This window comes from Miniopterus schreibersii (assembly GCF_964146895.1).
Source record: "Miniopterus schreibersii genome assembly, chromosome: X".
Classification (NCBI taxonomy): Eukaryota; Metazoa; Chordata; class Mammalia; order Chiroptera; family Miniopteridae; genus Miniopterus; species Miniopterus schreibersii.
In genome coordinates this window covers 9,833,097-9,853,063 of record NC_138104.1, presented here as the reverse complement: position 1 = coordinate 9,853,063, position 19,967 = coordinate 9,833,097, and the positions used below count along the sequence as shown (strand labels likewise).

The 19,967-nt window shown below is 45.2% G+C and overlaps 1 protein-coding gene across 4 annotated transcripts in view; it reads left to right on the top strand.

Annotated features, from left to right (window-relative positions):
* Positions 1-813: 813 nt before the first annotated feature.
* Positions 814-19,967, top strand: part of ARHGAP36 (Rho GTPase activating protein 36) — a gene marked incomplete at its 5' end in the record, with an annotated part of 31,885 nt that continues 12,731 nt past the window's right edge. For 2 of the 4 annotated variants that reach the window (XM_081124806.1, XM_081124804.1), the window contains 2 exons: positions 872-990; positions 1,435-1,554. In XM_081124806.1, the coding sequence (XP_080980932.1) occupies positions 933-990; positions 1,435-1,554 (178 nt within the window). Of the gene's footprint in view, positions 991-1,434; positions 1,555-19,967 lie in introns of all 4 variants that reach the window. The other 2 variants (XM_081124805.1, XM_081124808.1) reach the window with 2 other exon arrangements.

Here is a 19,967-nt window from a genome sequence, read left to right as displayed (position 1 = left end):
GGTGGAGTCCATACATCAGCAGCAACTGAGTGGCATCCCATATTTATACATACTTTACACTGGGTTATTTTATTTGGGGATCACCTCCCTCAAAACAAAGGTTCCCAGACAGGAAAGCATCTCCCTCTTCCCTAGGGATCCACAGGACTGGGATAGTAAAATTACTTTTAGCTTTGGGGCCCCTTGGGGGATGAAACTCTTTTCTTCTACTCACATTCTTGGTTTTCTAGAAAACCAAGTTACATAAAATCACACCTGGAGCTGCCTAAGGGTGAGGTGATGCCTTCCCTAAGACAGGGTGTTCCCAAGGGCTAGGCGGTGCCTCCCCTTCCGGTTCAGAGCTACAGAGGTAGACACCGCTCCCAGCCTGGATTGGGCCCCCTGAGGGCTGAGATGACGTCTCCGCTAAAACGTGGCGTTTCTTAGGCCTGGGATACCGCCTTGCCCTTAGATCTGAGGCTCCCTGGGACAGGTGCACCATCTCGCCTTCAAATTCCAGCTTCTGGGGACAGGCCCGCTCTTATGCGCCCGATTAAGGGTTCCTGGGGGCAGGGACCTCCCCTCCCTCTCAGATTCGGGGCTCACCAGGACTGAGATGGCGTCTCCCCTCAGACTCTGGGATCCCTGGGGTAAGGGAAGGGTCCTGCCTTCAGTCAGAGCTTCCCGGGACAGGAGCTGTGTCGTCGCCTCCTTCCGCATGGGGGAAGGGGCTGTGGGACCAGCGGCTTGCCCTCCGGCGGGGTGGGGGTGGGGGTGGGCTCCCTGAGGCCCTGCCCCCTTCGTGACAAGCCCGAGGTGTCCGGTGACCAAGACACTCTTAGCTGGGTGCAGGGTGCGGCTCAGGGCGTGGTCAGCGGGGGCTACTTAGGGCGGCCAGTGCGGGGGACGGCGAGGAAGCTAGTTTCCAGGCTGCAGAGCATTCAGCGAGGGTCATGGCGTGGATTCTGGACTGCCTGTTTGCGTCGGCCTTTGAGCCCCGCCCCCGCCGTGGTGAGTGGGGACCACCCAGTAGGGGGGCTAGAGTGCTTGGCCGGGGGCTGCGGGCGGCTGCAGCCCCAGCTGGGAGCCCTGGGGATTGGCTGGCCATCCCCTTGCCTCTCTTCCCGCTGGCTTTTAGCTAATTGTTCCTGGCTCAAGGGACTGCCCCGTCGAGGCCCGGGCATAAATCACCAGCTTTGCCCGGAACACAGAGCAATCGCGCTAATGGCTCAGCGGGACGCGGAGCGAGCGTGGGGGCGGAGCTTTTGGCTCAGCCTTCCTCAGAAACTGGCCGCATTGGGGCCAGACATGCAGGAGCGCCTCCCCCAACCCAAGGACCTAAAAGCCCATGGATGAACTTTCCTGGCAGGGCACACAGGGCCCAGGGGCCCTTAAGATTGGGGGGGGGGGCTTTTGCCTTGAAACTTATTCCCCTTATCCTATTCTCAACTACAGAATATCAACATGGGCCATTTAAGAGTCGTGGAATTCAATCCCTTCAAGAGATGGTGACACTGAAGCCCAGGGATGGGAAAGGCCCTCCCAAGGTCATACAAGCTGTTGTCAGCAAATCAGGTCTGCTGAAGTTCTGCCAACTGCTCACTGCCCCAAAATGCGCAATGATGGAAGCCTGGGGTCTTTAGTCTGGGTCTTTCCTTGCGTATTTGAGATTAATTCTTGGTTCCCCTATCCCTGTGCAGTTGAGGTATAGATGGGCAAAGATCACAGCACAAGTATTAATATGTGGGTGGCATTTCACCCTTTTCCTGGCACTGCTTCTATAAAGTACATTTTAGAAACTGATTATTTTTTCCTCCTTTCAGTTTCAGGAGACTGATACTTTCTTTTTGAGATTTCTCCAGAGCCCCCCACACACTGTCCTTCACTCCCTCTTGTAGGCCCCACCCCCTCCAGGCTGCCACCTGCCCCCACTGCCACCTGTTTTTCCATAGTCTCCACCTCCAAAATCTATATTAGTGAGAGTGCGTCATTGGTCACCAGCCATAGACCAAACCTGGGGTTGTCTCCTCTTTCCTCTGCCTCCTCACAGGCAGGGAAGGGAGGCAGGGAGAGGAGGGGCTTCAGCAACTTAATTCAACAGAAACCTGTTTTAGTTCTTTCCAGCCCTAGTACTCTACTGAGAACCATCCTAGGAGCCTGACCTATTGCTAAGGGACTGCAGCATGCTTAGCTAGTTCAAGTACAGTTGCTGACAGGCCCCAAGGTCTCTGAGAAGGAAAGAGATCCACATACACACAGTTTAATTTTTGTTCCGTATATTTTGTTTATGTGATATTGGTGAGTGGGGGAAAATGGGGGTTTTATAAGATGCCTTTTAAGGCCTTACTGCTCAAACACCCAACCCTCTAAAAGGGGGTAGGGGGGACCATTACACCCCCGCCTGGCCTACCAGGCTGTCCTATGACTCCAATGAGATCAAGGATATGAAGGATCCTTTATGAATAATCCCACTTGGAGAGGGTCAGTATCACACCAGGAAGCCCATCCCCATCAAAAGACAGCCATGTCTACTAGAATTAGAAGACTTTTCCTTAAACTGAACCCAAATTTATGTCCTGGCATTGGAGCTAGCCTTCATGATCTTCCCAAGGGAACAGTGCCAATCCTCCCTATTCCTCCACCCTCCTTCACACCTGTTCTTACTCAGGCCAAACCTCCCCAGTTCCTTCATCTGTATAACATGTGACATGGTTGCAAGGCTCCTACCCATATCTAGCTGCTCTCCTTTGAACATGCTCCAAGTTGAGAATGCCCAGTGACCTGGTCAAAAGAGGATTTCCAGCTGTGCCACTGTAAATATAGTCCTGGATGGCTGACTTTCCCTCTTTTGGAAGCCCACGTCACACTCATGTTACACAGATACAGAGCCATAAATACACATTCCCACACCCACAAATGCCCATAAACTCAGACATGCACACACACTTGACATGCATCATGTACTTTTAACACACAACACAATATACCCATATGACACATGCACACACCACACAAAAATTCCATGTACATGCCACACAGTTCATACAACTAGTTTGTTTATATTGAAGTACTTTCAACTGAAGCAACTCTTTTTTTTTCTTTTTTCTTTTTAAAGTAAATCCAAGTTCCTTTCGGTCTCCATTCTGTATTTAGTTGCTGTTTGGACCCAAGCACAAGACCTTATATTTGCTCTTGCATTTCCGGTCTTATGAGACCTATCACCCCACAGATGCCAGTGGCACACCACTGCCTACACCAGCTCTTTTACTTATACAATAGCAGCTAATATACGTGAAGTACTTCTCAGATGCTGAGCCTTAGGTTCATTCCTTTCCATGTATGATCTCACTTAAATCACACAACATCACTCTGAAATAAGTACTTAGTCTGTGGGTACAGTCTATTTGACCAGGTAAGAACCCATCTGTTGCACTTCCCCTGAGAAGTGCTGTGCAACATGAAAGAATAACTTTGTGACTGACTATTGATATTCTATAGGGCTATAATTGCCCTTGGTGCCTCTCTTCAAATGCCTTCCAGAACTCCTCAGAAGTCAGAGGTTGGGAGAAGTAACTGGCCACTGACGGGTAAGAGTGGAAAAGGTATTCTAAATGTTCTATCACTGACCCACCCTCCTTCCCCGGAGATGGTTGATATGTCAGAGCAATCTTTTGAGGGTGGTAATGGACAATGGATGATCATACAAAGACATCTGGTAGAGGCATCATTGAACCCTGGGAAGAATGGAGTCCCAAAATGGTCTTTCTCAGGGAAATGGACAGCATGATTGACCCACTTGAAAATTCTCTCCCCAGTTCACTCTTGGCATTGAAGTTTGCCTCAGACAATTGGACTTCTGTAAAGCAGCCAAAACTCTATAGCTAAAGGGACCCTGGGGCCCACTTTTTATACAAATTTGATCTTTTCTTGGATATGGGATCCAATTGATTTGCTGAGGCCAGGTTTGGTTGAGCTGCAACAGGATTATTTTCCAGAGCTGGAGCTGGAGTGAGTTTCCCAATGAAATACCCCACTCATTTTGTTATGGTATCAGATGAGCACCTCCATTCACCAATGGCAGAACTTCCCAAAGTTCCTTTGTAAATCACTTGTTTGCACCTCAACAAAACATTTGCCATAGGGAAAAAAAATGACACTGTAGAGCTTAAGTTTCTAGGTTAGCCCACACTTTACCCACCATGAGGTTAAAATACAGAATCTGTGTGATAAAAATGCAAAAAATAGTACTCTTGCAAATGTACCTCATGCTCCAGCATTAAAGATGACAATCATCATGCTTAAATATAAAATGACAGAAAGCATATTGGACATTGATAAAACAGGACACCAGGTCCCTGAGGGTGTTTATGGCAATGGTGAAAGCAACATCATTCCTTTTTTCACACTTATGTACTAAGACAACCTCAATGTCCAACAATAGTGGAATGGTTAAACTATATGACATATCCATTTGCTAGACTAGTCTACAACTATAAAAATGATGTTTATGAAAAATAGGTAACAACATGGAAAATAGTATGATTATAACTGTCAAATATGCATTTCTGAAACATGAAAATCCAGCAATGAGGTAAATAAAGTAAGAGATTCTTTTAAGTTGGTGGAATGATAGTTATTTTTTTTTCTGTTTCCTAAATTCTCTATCAGGTTTGTTCTTAAATAACTCTAATAATTATAAGAGTTTTTTAAAAGCCTAATTGAAGGCCTATGATATGCATACAGTTCATGCAATAATCTATAATCCCACTGTGCATAATTTAATATGAGGATTTTTTCTTCAAATTGTAGATTAAATATATTGGATAGATTAGGTCATCCATATGTGATCTTCCCAATGATCATAAAGTGTTCCCTAACAATGGGTGGGAAGAAGTCTGGTTTGAATCCCAGGCCTGCATTTATAGTGTTGCTATGAGCAAGTTATTCAACTTCTCTTAAAGTGATTTAATAATGCTGGCATTTCCAGGTTATAAACATTATTATTATTATTATTGATAACATTATATTAAGTGTATTCTATGGCTCAGGTATCAAAAGATGCTTTTTATTCCTTCTCCAAATATTTACTACATATCAGTCACTTTACATAAATGATCTCATTTAACTTTCATAACAACTCTCTGGTATTATTATCTTTATTTTATAGACAAAGCTCAGAGAGGTTCAGTAACTTGCTCACTGCCACCCAGTGACTGAGCAAGGTTTACAACTTCTTTGGTCTGATTTCAAAGCTTGAGTGAGATTAAAACAGATAACATTTGCAAAGCTTCTAGCACTATGCTGATATGCAGTAAACATTTACTAGGTGGTCAATATGATGTTGATAATGTTCCCTTGCCCAGAATCCAATTCTGGTCTTTAGCACTATTCGATTACTTATAGATTCCTTTCTATGAAAAGGTACACCTTTCAACTGGAAGATGCAATGCAAATACTACCTGTGTCCTCATCAATGGGGCTCTGAGTCACTAGGAAACGATTTCTGTTTCCTTCTGGCAGTATCATTTGTTCTCATATGTATCAGCAGACATAGGTAGATGGCATGTTTGGTGAACGTTGGCAGCTACTGTCACATCTCAGATACACCTCTTGAAATCCACGCAGCTTCCTCAAGATGAGAACACAGTACCCAGCTACTGGTAGGTCTCTGTGCTCAGGAAAGCTTACTAAATGTCCAGGGCCTATCCTGAACACCTACTCCAACTATTCTCTGCATGGTATGGTTGACCCTTAATTGTTACCCCTCCTGCTTCCCTCCTCAAAGTGGAGGCTACAGGACTACCTCAGAAGCAGACACAGGTAGGAGCTGGGGAAGTTTTTCTAAATTCTTAAATCCTCAGAGGGACTCTATAATAGATTAACTTGCATGGTGGAGTCTAGAGTCATTGAGGGGTAGTATGCAGGATGAAAAGGGTGAAGGAGAAGGAGTTGAAGGCATCTTCCATACACTTGAAACACCTGAAGCCCATCCTCTCAGAGCTTTTTCTGCCATGAAGCTCAATACTTATTTAGTCTCTAACCTTCTTATCCCTCCTTAGAATTATATCCACCCCTACCTTCAACTTCTTAAACTCCACTCCCCCCTCCTTTCTTAAATGCAGCTTTAGCTTGCAGTGACTTGTTTTTGTCTCTAGAGGGAGGCAACAGCATCAGGGAGGAAAGGGCACAGATTGGGGTTTTCTCTCACTTTACCATTTTTGTAAAGGGTAGGTTTTATTTTCCTTTAACTGCAAACAGATGAATAACAACCATTGGAGCTGTATTTAAGGTGCTGAAACTATATCTTAAAGAAATATCTTTCCCCTCACCGTCCCATCTACCCCCCCAAACTTGGTGGCTACTAGAAAAAGGGTTGCCTTGGGATCACTTCTTAATTTCTAGGGTAGAGGTGAGAAAAAGAAAACAAGGGTCGTTGGGGCAGTTCAGCCAGGAAATATTCATGCCATCATTCTCTTGAACACAAAGGTACATATTTAAGGGATAAGGTTGGGGCTGGGTCTGCAGCAAGGGTTTGGGAGTTGGGGTCGGGGGAAATCTAGCAAGTAGTTTGAAACTTTCCTGTCTGGAGTATTACATCTGAAACCTAGCTCTCATTAACACTGCCAGGAGAAACTGCAGAGTGAGAATTGGACTTAGGGTCCAATTCTTCCGGGGCTGCATTAAGCTGATCAAAACATCATCCTAAAAGAAGAGGGGCTATTTCAAGAGTGTCAGACAAACCAGTAATGAGGAAAATTGGCAACTCAGTCAGTAGGCTTCAGTCCCTGAACATGCTGATTGAGACAATCTGAGCTATATGAGAAGGGATAGGGTGGGAGGGAGTAAATCGAGGGAGGAAATTAACTAACATTTCCTTGAGCATTTGTTATACACATTAGGCATTAGGCTGCTGCTTTCCATATTGACTCCTTCAGTCATCTGAGCATTTCTAAGGCAGATGTTAGCATCTCCAATTTACAGATGAGAAAACTGAGGTTCAGAGAGATGAAGTAAACTTCCCAAGGTCACCCAGAAAGTAAGTGATGGAGTTGGGATAAAAACTCAAAGCTGTCTTACTCCAAAGCTCCTCTGCCCCTATGGAAAAGATGAAGGTCCTAATCTTTAAAGGGTTTTGCTCTCATGGGGAAATCAAGATCTCTCTTAATGAGATTCACTTTTTGGTGCCCTGCTCCGTATAGGTCGGGATGAAAACAAGCAAATCTCTGTTTACATTTGGTAGTAATGTGGGCTATTAAAGCATCTTTCCAGTTTTACAATTCCCCATATAATCCTCATGTTATAGACTTTAAAGAGAGAGATTTATAATGGGGTTTTTAAACTACAAGGAAAAGTGTGTGTGTGTGTGTGTGTGTCTACCCCATGGTGGTGACAGTGTTGGCAGGGGTCCTGGGTTTTGAGAGGGGGAGTAAGGATAGCCTTCCATTATAATAATTTAGAGCCTCTGCTTTGGGACTGCATCTTTGGAGCCACAACTCTTGAGCTTTTGGCTTCTTCAAAGTTGAAGTTTGTTCCCCATTTCACAGGTAGGAGCACTGAGCCGGAGTGAACCAGAGTCGTCATGCATCCAGGTGGGACTTGTACAACAGGATTTAGACAGATGGTCCAGTGGTATGGGGGTGGGGGAGTGGGAGACAGAGAGAAAACCTTCAAAGAGGGAGAGTAGGCTTCATAGGGACTATGAGGGAGTGAAAGTGAAGCTAGTACATTCAGAGGAGAGTGAGGAGGTTTCAGATTAGCTCCACACCAGCAGGGAAGCCAACTTCCTGAAACCAGATCCTGGGAGACACCAAAGTTTGCATGAATTCTTTGCAGGGACTTACCAAGGGGCTTCAGCTAGTCTGAGCCCTGGGTGGCTGAGACTGGCCTCTCTAACCTTTTTCTTTTCCATTTTTCAAAAGGAGACTTGCTGGCTACATAGTAGTTTAGACAGTGTTTTTCCTGCCCACCCAGGATGAGATGCTGACCTAGGCTCAGCTAGGAGAAAGCTTTATGGATGTTCCAGCTGCTTCTCCTCCGCACACCAGGCTCATTTGTGCCAGTTGAAAGGGCACAATAATAACAGTAGCAATTTAAATCGTGCTTCTCACTTCCCCCTTGAAAAGTGGCAAAATGACTCACCACCATTGAATTGTCCCTCTAGATCCACCCCTTGACCTCTTCGCTGGAGTCTAGGCTGGTTCCCTAGGAGCTGAGCTGGAAGCCAGAGCTTCCAGTGTCCTTTAGCTGTGACTGAGCCCGACTCCCCCCAATAAATGTGTTCCCCAAAATGCAATGTATTGTTTTAATTTCGATTTCTCAGATGAGGCTGCTTTGAAGGTATTAGAGCAGCATGAGCCCCATTAGGCAAGCATAGTGCTCCCCTCAATCATGAATAATACAAAATGGGGCCCATTTAGGAATCTTTTCTAAGGGGTCTCGCCTTGCTTTTCCTATGTGCAGTTTGAATTGGAGATGATTGATCTGCTTGAAATGTACCAATTTCTGGTGATAATGCTATTTTAAAAAGTTCTGGGAGAGCTGTGAAATCATTCCCTTAACTCCATCCTGACCCCATCACCCCCATTCCCCTCCATAACCAGTTCTCCCGACCATATGGCTGGAAAATGCTCATTCTCTGCTTTCTTTCAGCACCAGCCTAAGAAGAGCTCCCAGAACTGGAGCTGTTGAGGTGCTTATGAGCCTAGGGTAATTACAGATTTTGAGGTGTCAACAAAGCAGGTAATTAGATAGAGAAGGTATCAGCTGTCTGAGAGACAAAGAAAGAAATTATGCTGAGCACTCTTGGTGCTGTCAGTAAACGTAAAATAAATATTTGTTGGGAAGTGATACTGTTTGATAGACTTCAATGCCAAGAAGGAATCAGGATACTCTTGGTGAGGCTGCCTGGTACAGAAGAAAGTTTTAGAGAGCATGGCAGACCTGGGTTCAAATACCAGCTCTGCCTCCTACTGGCTGTGCGACTTTGAGGAAGTTACTTAACTACTCTGAGGTTGATGTGTGATGTGTAAAATAGAGATAATCATAGCTCTATCTACCTTATCGTGTCATTGTGAGGACTCAAGGTGATAATGCATGTAAGAGAGAGCACTTAGCACAGTGCCTGGTACACAATAAGTGCTTAATCAGTGGTAACATTATTATTATGATCACTATTATTTTTCTTACTATATACCAGGCATTCTCTACAGGAGCTCAGAATTAAAAGGAGAGAGAAATAATTGCAGTTATGTATGACCATGTTATGAGAAGTATGAAGAGTGTAACTATGTTGGCTCAAAGGAGAGGGCCCTCAGTTGGGAGGGAGAGGTACAGAAAAGCAGAGAAAGTTTTGTGACTCTTGAGTTAGGTCAGGACTCCCAGGGGGGAGAGGGATCCCAAGCAGCTGGATCTGCCACACATAAACCAAGGAGGTGTGAAACAGCCAGGCCCTGAGCAAATAGTTGGGCTCGGTTGGGCACAACCTGGGATCCCCTGGGTGGGGGAAGTGACAGAGAATCTTTCCAGTTTACTCCCACCAGCCCCAGCACCGCGCCCTAGGCTCCCTACCTGGCCAATCACGCGCAGCGCCCTCCTCTTCTTTCTTCTAAGCAGCCAGGTGAGCACACACCTTGCCCCTGCAGGCCACGCACAGCAATGGGAGGGGCCCGGGTCAGACTCAGACGGAGCAGATAAAGCCAGCAGGAGACCCTGCCCTGGTTGCGGGCCCCTACTTCCTTCCTCGTGCCAATCCTGGAGCAACGCCCCCCCTCCCCAATTTAAAAACAAACAAACAAAAAACACACCAGGCACACAATCACCAGGTTCTTTAGACAACCCCTGTGCTTTCACACAACACACCGGTACACGCACGCAGCAACCCTCCCTCACAAGACACACAGTTTCCAGCTCTCCAACCGAGTACATACACTGACCACATGCATCCCCACCACACACATGGACACATCACATCCAAAAATACTGCACATACTGCACCCTCAATACATAAACCTTTGAACACACACCTTAAGTGGGCTAACATATAAAAATACCTTATCTCTCACACACTGCACACCACAGCAAACACCACCCATAAATTCACATTGACACAGCACATCTAAGGGTAAGCACACACAAACACACCGCAGCACGACCACCACCCCTTGCAGAAACATACATCGAACACGCCCACATCCAGACCACACCCACACAGTCACACTATAATCGGACAGAAACACAACCTACAAGCATGCACACACAAACACCATACTAGCACATGCTCCATGTCCAAGCGTAAACCAAATACACTCCACATCAAGTACTCGGACTAAAACATGCACCGCACACACCCCCATATCCAGCCACACACCGACAGCACATGCAGAAGTACAGCACTCGCGCGCGCGCAAACACGCGAACATGCTTACATACATACACACACAGCCCGCCCCCTCCTTCCCTCCCAGCGGAAGAGAAGGGGGCGAGCAGGGGAGGAGGGGAAGGAAGGTGGGGGGATGGGCGGGCGAGGAGGTGAGGGCAGAGACGCTCTTCTCCCTTGACCTGGGATTTGCCCGTTACCCATTCCCAAGCAAAGGGAGGGAGGGAGTTGGGTCCAAGTAGGGTTCAGTCGGAACCCAGGAAAAATGGAAAGTACGGGGAATCCTCTGATGGGCGACTGGCGCGAAAGCTCGGCAGGGACCCTGGTTCAGCTTACTGGAGACCCCGCCAGAGGCTCCTCCTCCCTTCACCCTCCCCAGATCCCTTTACGGCCTTGACCTCTGCTCCCCACCCCCGGAGGGTGTTGCTTGTTCCTCCCTCTATCCGAGATAATGGGCAACTGTTAGGGGAGGAGGACTTTATTGGTTTCAACAAGGAGTTTAGATCTGCAGACAAGCTTTTTGCGAAACCTATTCTAATCTAGCTTGAAGACTTCTTTTAATGGAGAGCTCACTATTTTGCAAAGCAACTAATTTTTTACATAAAAGGCAATGGCTGTGAGAAATCACTGATACCGTGCTGGACACATAGTAGGGCGTTATAAATGTTCCTCTCTCCCGTTTATGTCACCAAATCTGTCAGGGCTTTCTGCAGCCCAGAACCAGCCCCAGACAGCTTTTGAGCAGTGGGTGAGCTTTTTTTCCTTAGCACACAAGCCCTCAGAACAGAGGTTTTGGCCCGGGAGCCACCAGCGGTAGAGGGCGGTAGAGTCGCCAAAGGTGTTTTGCACTTCTGGCGGTATAGCCCCTTCGGGAAACTGAGGTCCCCTCCCACTGCAACGGACCACAGGGTCACTCCAGAATTCTCTGGTTTCTTTCCTCTGCTTGCCTCCTTTCTGTTGAGATGGAGAGCGGATGGAGAGGTGAAGGAAGAGAACCGCTGGGCTCGCTGAGGCACCTTGCCATGCAAAGGGCACAGGCTTCTGAGTCGTTATAGGTTCGAATCCCAACTCTGCCGCTTTAAAGCTGACTATCTTGACAAGTCACTGGCTTAGGTCGCTGGGGGGTTGTGAAGTTTAAAGGAGGAAACATGTAAATGTGTCTCAGTTAAGATCCTCCAAATTTCTATTCCCTTTTCCTCTCCCTCACCCTCATCAAAGATAAAAATTGGGTCTTAGAGAAGGTGGATCAAAGGCTAAGAGGGAGATATGGGCATCAGGTGATGCCTCGCCCCCCACAAAGGCAGTGGATAGACAGGGATTCAGTCAGCATTCACTCTCCTATTGTATTTAAGGGAAGTGCCTGCACCAGTGATTTTAGTGATGCCACTCACTAGCCACAAGAAATTCCAGGTCACAACCCAGTCCATGGGGGCTGCAGTGAGGACATTCTTCCCATCATCTCCACCCCTCTCAGGGACTTCCTAATTCTCTCCCCCCACATTCTTCTCTCTTTTTCCAAGTTTCCCATGTTATTTTTTTATATTTAGTAGTGAGAACACATTGGGTGTCAGGGAGGGATATCTCCTTTTACCTTCTGTCTCCCTAGTGCCTAACACAGTGCCGGACACAGCACGGGCTATGTACATGAGGCAAAGTGATGCCCTGGGTGAAACTCCTTGGAAACACTGAGACCTGAGGACACAGAAGGAGTTACAAGGAATCTATAGAGAGGACTCCAATACTGGTACACTAGGCACTGTGGGAACGGAGGGCAGTGGCTTTTGGAGAACAGGCTATTCTATTGCTTCTCAAAGCCCTCAAGCTCTGCCTGCCTGGAAGGGTGTTGTCTTACTGCAGCTGAGGATTCTGCAGTCAATTAAGAAGAAAGCCTCTTTCCTGGAGGGCAGAGACCCTGGCCAGCTAGAGGGTGAATCACTGACTCATAGTTGGGCAGCAGAGGTGGTGCTAAAGTGGCAATGAATCAGTCCAAGATGGCATGGGGAGATTACCTGAGTGATGATGAGAAAGGGGATGAGGCAGAAGCCTGAGCCCTCGAGGCTGGGACTAAGTGATGGTGTCGATATAAATATGCATAGAGTCAGCTCCTAACACTACTCCTTACTTCCACCCCCACCAAGTCCAGAAAGGTAGCCCTGGCAGCCTTCTTAGCAGAGGAAGTAGAGTGGGAAGCAGCCTTCCTGGGGGGCGTTATAAATGTTCCTCTCTCCCGTTTATGTCAGAATGTTTAGAAGACCTGGGTTCTAACCCTGACTCTGCTACTTGCTGTTTGGTCTTAGGCAAGTCCTTTTCCTTCCTGTGTACAACACCAAAGGGAAGTTAAGGGGGCAAGGGGCTTTGTGCCAGGCCTTGGGCTAAATATTTTACCAGTGTTACTTAACACACTCTTCTCCACACTGTTATGGGGTGAGCATGTATCCCCCTATTTTGCAGTTGACAAAACTGAGGCTGAATGATATTCAGTCATCCACCTTCTCTCTAATACATTATGCAGTCTTTTTGTATTTATGTTACCAAGGCATCACTGTAACCCAAGCCAACAACCTGCCACCCTCTGCCTATTGGCTCCCTGTGCACTCAGGTTCAAGTCATGTCTCCCAACTGCCCCCAAAGCCAACTCAAGTTGTTTTCCCAGCAAGGCAGTTGGCTACCTGGTTTGGTTTCTGTTTTCATCTTCCATGACACTCACCCATCCCAAACTCAGATCTTTCCCTGGCATATCAGTCTAAGATCCCACATTAGAAGACAAGCATCACCAGAAAGATGCACCTTGATATCAATGCGCTATCACAAGGGTTGGAGAACTTGCTGCAGAATGCTGCAGTGAGGAAGGGGAGCAGAGCTGCCAGGATCAAAAGGAGGAGTTTCAGAAGACCCAAAGGGGTGGAGAGGAGAGAATGAATGCCAGAGAAAAATTATACTGGTCTCAAACTGCCACTCTTTCCCTTTCCCCCTTTTCATGATTTGGTGCTCTAAAATGTATAAAGGGGCAGCACCCAGTCCATTTTCAGCAGGAGGAGAGGAAGAAATCCTCTCCTTCAATGGAAGGGAAAACCATTGTGACCATTCAAATTACATTCCTGTGTTGGGTAAGATTTATATAAATACTGGGGGTGTGGGTTAGTAAAAAAGAGGAAGGAAAGAAGGCATCTTCCTGGTAGTGATAGTGGTGAGGTGGTACTTAAAGAGTGCCACTAATGCTGCTGCGAGAGCCAGAAGCTCTCTCCCTTTGCTAAAGCATAAGAGAGACTTGCCACTGAGCTTCTGGATCTCACTTCCAATCTAGGTCCCTAAAAACTACATCTCTGAGCCTTTGGGGAATAAGTCCATGTATTTCTGGGCTGCCCCAGTACCTATGTATGCCTGGAGTCAGCAGCTGCCCTCTAGCCTTTCCCCTTCCCTTCCTTCCCTCTCTTCTTTGCTGAGGTTCTGCTTCCCTCTCCTTCCCTCTGTCAGGCTCATGCATAGTCTGAAATTCTTGACTCTCCTCTCCTCTTTCTTTTCCATACCTGTCCCTTTGTGTCAACAGAACTCTCCTTTTTTCCATTTACTTCACACAAGAGAAGAGGAAATTCAATTGGGAAGGGGTATAGTTGTGTATTTGAAATTTTCTCCACTTGAGATCTTGCATTTATAACTCAGTATTGCCCTTCTTGTGCCAGATGAGAATATTTAGTGCTTACAAATACATTTTTTTGTTTGGCTGAATAGTGATATGTTTATATGATTGTTGGGCTGCAGATTAGAAGGCATTTTTGGAAGAAGTATTAGAAGATAACATGGTTTGGGCAGGTGTGAATGGCCTTCTGACTTCTCCAGATGCCAACAAGATAGAAAAAAAAACTATGAAGACTATAGGGGTGTGTGTGTGTGTGTGTGTGTGTGTGTGTGTGTGTGTGATAGCGGGAAGTTTACTGAGACCATTCTCATCCAGATGTGTAGAGGACTTTGTGAAGTTAACTTCTGTTTGCTCTTGCTGCTCATTGAATTTTGAACAAAATGATCTTTTTCTCTCTGAGTTTGGAAGTGTAGAGTCCCTGGATAAGATGGGAAACAAGGAGCAGGAAGAATAGGGCAAGGAGGGAAGGGGTTGTTCCTTGTGTGCAAAGGGCCAACAAAAGATGTTCCCTGCCCTCAAATTCCATACAAGTCAGGGCAGAAGGAAAGAAATTAGGGGTAGCAAAAAGTGTGCTCAGCTGGAATCCAGGAGTCATGGGCCTTCCTCTTGGCTCTGCCACTAATTAGGTCTGTGTCCCTCTGTAAGTTTTTTAGCCATCTACACCTCCAGATCTGTCTTTCCTTTACCTGTAATGTGAGATTATATGGCATGGCCAGGGGAGAGGAAAGTCAAAACCCTGAGAGGAAGAGTTCCTTAGGCTGAATATTGAAGGAGGGATCAGCTTTGAATAGAGAGAGAAAAGATTGTGGGGTACAATGACAAACAGTGGGAGTAGCCAAGGGAATTTAGCAAACAGGTATGCATAAGGCACTGAACTGGCTGCCATGTGGAAAACTGCAATGAATCAGCCCCTACCCCTCTGTGGAAAGCTTTAAAGGGAGTTGGGGAATCTGAGCAGCAGAGCTAAGTGCTAGCAGCACCTGCAGCTAGTCCCAGGACAGGTCCTGCAGGACTGACCAGCAGGTCATGCCACCACTATTCACTGGCCGGACCTAGAGAGTTGCCAAGAGGTACTGCAGGGGCAGGGCTCTAGGCACCTGAGTCCAGCCCATTGAGGGGCTACAGTGGGAGGTGAGGGCACTCCAAGTGGACTTGAGGGAGGGAGTCAGGGAAGAGGAAGCCTGAGAGTGCTGAACAAGTTGTTCAAATCTGGGGGCAGGCAAATGATTTAATTTTTTGAATTCTCCCAATGGTAGGCTCAAAGAGTGGTCTTTGTGAGCCATAAGGCTTTGTTTAATTGCAGGTTCTACACCCTCTTGAGCCACTTAGGGGAAGGACACGCTCTTCAGAACAGAGGCAGATAGGGGCCCAAGACTACGCTTACAGACTGAGGGCACATAGTCATGTGCCAGTGGGTTCCCACCCCTCTCCTCCTCCCCCTCCCCACTCCCTCCCCCACCCCCATCCTGATGCCACCAGTCATGGAGCTCAGTGTCCAGGGCATGCTGCTGGGTTGGGCTGGGGCTCCAGTAAAGAGGGAGATGGAGACCTGCTTAATACTCTCCTCTCCCCCCAGCCCTTAGGCCTGCAGAGCAGAGGGCCCCCTCTCTTTATAGCTATGGACAGAGGCACTGTGGCTCTGTGTCCTAGAGTTGGCTAAGTCCTGTAGAATAATCAAGGACTCTGCAGATGTGAGGGCTTGTGTCTCTTCCTTATTCTTAGATAAGCAGGATAATAATAAATTACCCTGGTTGTGTTCAGAGCTTAGAGATGGTCACTGACTTGCCTAAGGCCACTCAGCTGCTTAGTAATTAGGCAGGCCTCCAGTCTGACTCCTGGTCTAGGGCTTTTTCACTGCATCATAGCTGAGACAGTGGTCTAATTTCAAAGAGGGATAGATAGGTAGTTAGTGTTTTGAAAAATACGGTTATTTTAGTGTAGTTTTAAAATACTATTCCTATCATGAAAACTACTGGGAAAATATCTCCCAATTCCCTCTGACAGTCACTCAGACAGGATTTTGAAAAAGAAAACTGGCAGAAAATTGGATGCTTGTTGGGTAAGATACAATTCATCAGAGAGGAGAGAAGCAGGTGGGGGTGGGGAAACAAAGATGGAGGAGGAGCTCTTAGCACAGATTCTGAGAACAACTTTATTCTGAAGGTTTCCTTGACAGGTCTCTGTCCAGACGGTTTAGCAGAGTGTCCCCACGTGGTCTTTTCTCTCTCATGCCCATTCTGTAGAAGCCCTAGCTGTGGTCTGGAGGGACAAATACTTGATGGCCCTTCCTTTAATCCAGTCTCATTTCCTTCCTTCTTTTTGTTGTAGTGAATACATTAGAGAGGTCTATTCCCTCCCCCATGTGTGTAAAAATGCATATGTGAGGGAGCATCAGGATGCATGTATGCATGGATAACTGTGAGAGAAAATGTATGTGTCTGAAAGGGAGTGTATCTTAAAGAGGGGGGCTTACAAGGCCAGAGGAGTTGAGAGGATGGGAAAAATGAATGAGTTTACTGAGTACATACTGAAAACCTACAACTGAGTAAGGGTCTGCTCAGAGTTGGTGGACCTGAAGAAATAGTCAGTTCTTAATATTTCTTAAAGGAACAAAGGAGAGGAAATGCATTTAAATTAGTTCAGGGAAGGATGATGTTATATCCATGGGCTTTTCTTGACAGTCTTTCAGACTATTGATATTTATGGGACCTCCAAGTAGGTTGTAAAATCCCAAGGGCAGAAATTGGGGCTTTCCACTCCAGATGGCTCCCACCTTTCCTCCACCATCTTTGGCAAAGATGGCTTGTACACTGTGCTGAGGAAAGCAAATGTAGGAACTAAATCTCTTTTGTGGGCCAGTTAACTTTTTTCTACATTTCACAGCCCAGACTAATCTCCCCACTCCCACAGTTAGCTGCCTTGCTTATCTGATTATGAAATAGTTCAACTCATCCTGCTAACAGGAGACGAGTACCCATTTTTGCCTTCAAAGAATGCTGCGAGGGCATTCTTCAATGGAGGCACTATCTGCCTCATTCCAGATATTAGCACTTTTGCTCAGTCTGCCCCTCAAATTTGACTCTCAGATATTTTGGAAAGCAATTCCCCACCTTGGTACCCTTTGGAGGATTCTTTCATTCCTCTCTTTTATTTAGTCTTTCTACAGCCATACCTAATAGGTATCATGATTCTTATTTTGTAAGGTGCTGTAACTGAGACTCAGAAAAGTGAGATAATTTGTTCTAAGTCACTTGATTGGTGAATGTGAACTTAAATGTGGTGAAGCTGGGATTTGTACCCAAGTTCTAGTCCATACCTCAGGACCTTTACAGGATGTTGTGCTGTCAGCTTGGGGGTGCACTGGAGTGAGAGATGTTATGGGAGGAATACATAGGGTTTTTGGTGTCTTTCTCCTCTATCCACTCCTCTCCTATATCTTTCATAATAGTCTTTTTCAAAACCATATATATCTGTAACTTTATATCTATCTGTCAGTATATCTACATTTCTATCTAACATCATCATCATCATCACCTATCTAATTTACCTACCTTAATGTTCTGTCTATCTAATCTATCAATCATCTACCTTCATTTCCATTTTCAAAGAATAGTGTGTATAAATAAGACCTCAAAAATCCAGTCACCTCATTAGGAAAGAAGGTAGTCTTGACTCAGACTGTGCCAGTTCTAGACAACAAATGTTGGTGATGTATACCAAGAAATATCAAGGTTTGGTAGAAAGGGCAAGACCAGGCCTAAGTATAGACAGGGACAGCTGGTTCCCTCAGCATATACTTCCATGGCATTTTTGTGCAACTTAAGGTAAGCCACAACCTCTCCAGAGCCCTAGTTTGTTGTTATCTGTAAAATGGAGAAACATAACACCCAACCTACCTCCTTCCCAGGAGTTGGTGTGAGAATAAAGTGGCATGATTCATTTATTCATGAATCATGAATAGCTGTTTTAAATACAAGACCTTTATGTTCTCTAAAAACCCTCAGAGTTTATAATTCTATGACTTCTGCAACAAAAACTTATTGAACACCTACTATGTGTTAGGGTCTGGAGATCATGGCCATATATATGGAAAACTTTTGAGAAAATGAAAAACAGAGGGCATTTAAAACTTTTTACCTCTTATTGATGGAACATCTTACTTTTTACTTTTTCTGCCACAACATAATAGAAGCAGCAACCAAAAGGGAAAAAAGATTAAATGGTGACACAGCTTGTGATGCTAGCACTATTATGCACTATGACACATACTGCAGATAACAGTGAGAATATCTATATCTTGTAGTTGATGTCACATTATCTTGTTTACACTATCCTTTGAAATGTTTATAACATAAAGATTGACTTTCACTATCCCGAGCTTGAGTTGTTTCTTTAGTCAATAAAATTTTAAAAGGGCATCCCACGTTGTATAGAATGATGACTGTACTAATTTTACAGACAGGTTGTAATTTGTAGTGGCTGTCTGCCTTTGGATATGATGTCCTCTGGCTTATGGAATCATGCTTTGATTGTGTGTCCATTCTTTCGATTTTAATTATTTAGCTGTGCAATATTTTGCAGATATTAAGATTAAGGATGGATGGGACAGAAGAAGAAAGAGCCCTGGGATTGAGAAGAACTGGGTTCTTGTCTAGAATCTGTTGTTAAACTGCCATGTGACCTTGTGCAAACTTTTGTTTCTATCTGAGCTTCAGGTTTCTGAACTCTAGAATGGAAGCCTTGGATTAGGTGATAGCTAAGGTCCCTTTTATCGGTAATCCATTCTAATATTCTAAGCAGTTCATGAAACATTCTTTTTTTAAGCCAGAGCTTTTCTCAATATATTTCAACAGTATACCTTTAGTTTGTAAGCTTCTGCTATGGCATGATGGGCTGACTCTACATATTTAAGAATGCCTTCCCCAAATTTAATTATCTTGGAGCCTCATCACTGCATAGGATAAAATGAGCCATTTTGTTCATTCTGCTGCCTTTGCTGAAATGGAGGTTATAGTACAACAACTTAAAGGCTAACTCATTAATGCTCAGGGATGAATGAGATGATGTGCCAGCAGACCAAATTGGTGCCCAAATGTTTTCATCTATAGACCCGTATCTTTTCCTTGTGTTGTGACAAATTAATGAAAATGTCTTTATTTGTTGTCACAGCCTGTATGCATTTGAATAACATAGATGCAATGCCTTCTGGGTACCCAGCCCTGTTCACTATCAATATCTCAAACTCTGAGGAGTTCTCAGAGGCTTGGAGAAAAATTCTGATGTTGCCATAAAGTGACTAATTTATAAGGATTCAAACAATGACATCAATACAGTCCTCGCTTCTTTTTCTCACAGGAGTTTACTAGTGAGCACTGCACCATCCCTAACTATTCAGTGGGTGCAATGGAGTTAATTAGTCCTCCAAATTGTGAAGGCTGTGGATTTATGCCTAGCTGAGAGCATTTCCGTCCTGGCAATGTCAAAGCAGGTGACCTTTCTGACATTAATTTGTTTCTCCATCTGTGCCATGCATTTCAGGAGGACGTGAGGAACAGTTTGCTGCCACTCATGTGTGTTTCCCCTTTTTGAATTGCTGGAGACTTGATCTGGATGTTCTTCTGCTCTTTGTTCAAATTCTCTCTCTTGGTATCTGCTTATATCCTAGCCCCTTTAGTGATCCAAATGAAATTAAATATTCTTTTTCTAGTGACATGTAAAATTGGATGGTTTGAAATAGATAAATTTTGAGACATATAAGCATTTTACTAATCTGAATAATAGTATTTGAAAAATTGATTTATGCAGGTATTTTTTCTAAATTTTATAAGATGCTTTTTTTATACTTGACCCTGATGCCATCAGAGATTGAAGAAAAAAGATCTATTCCCAACAATCTTTCAAGATCTCTTTACCTGTTTTAATTTAATTCAAATTTAGTAGAGATAGATCAGAGTAAGTCCTTGGATGCATTTATAC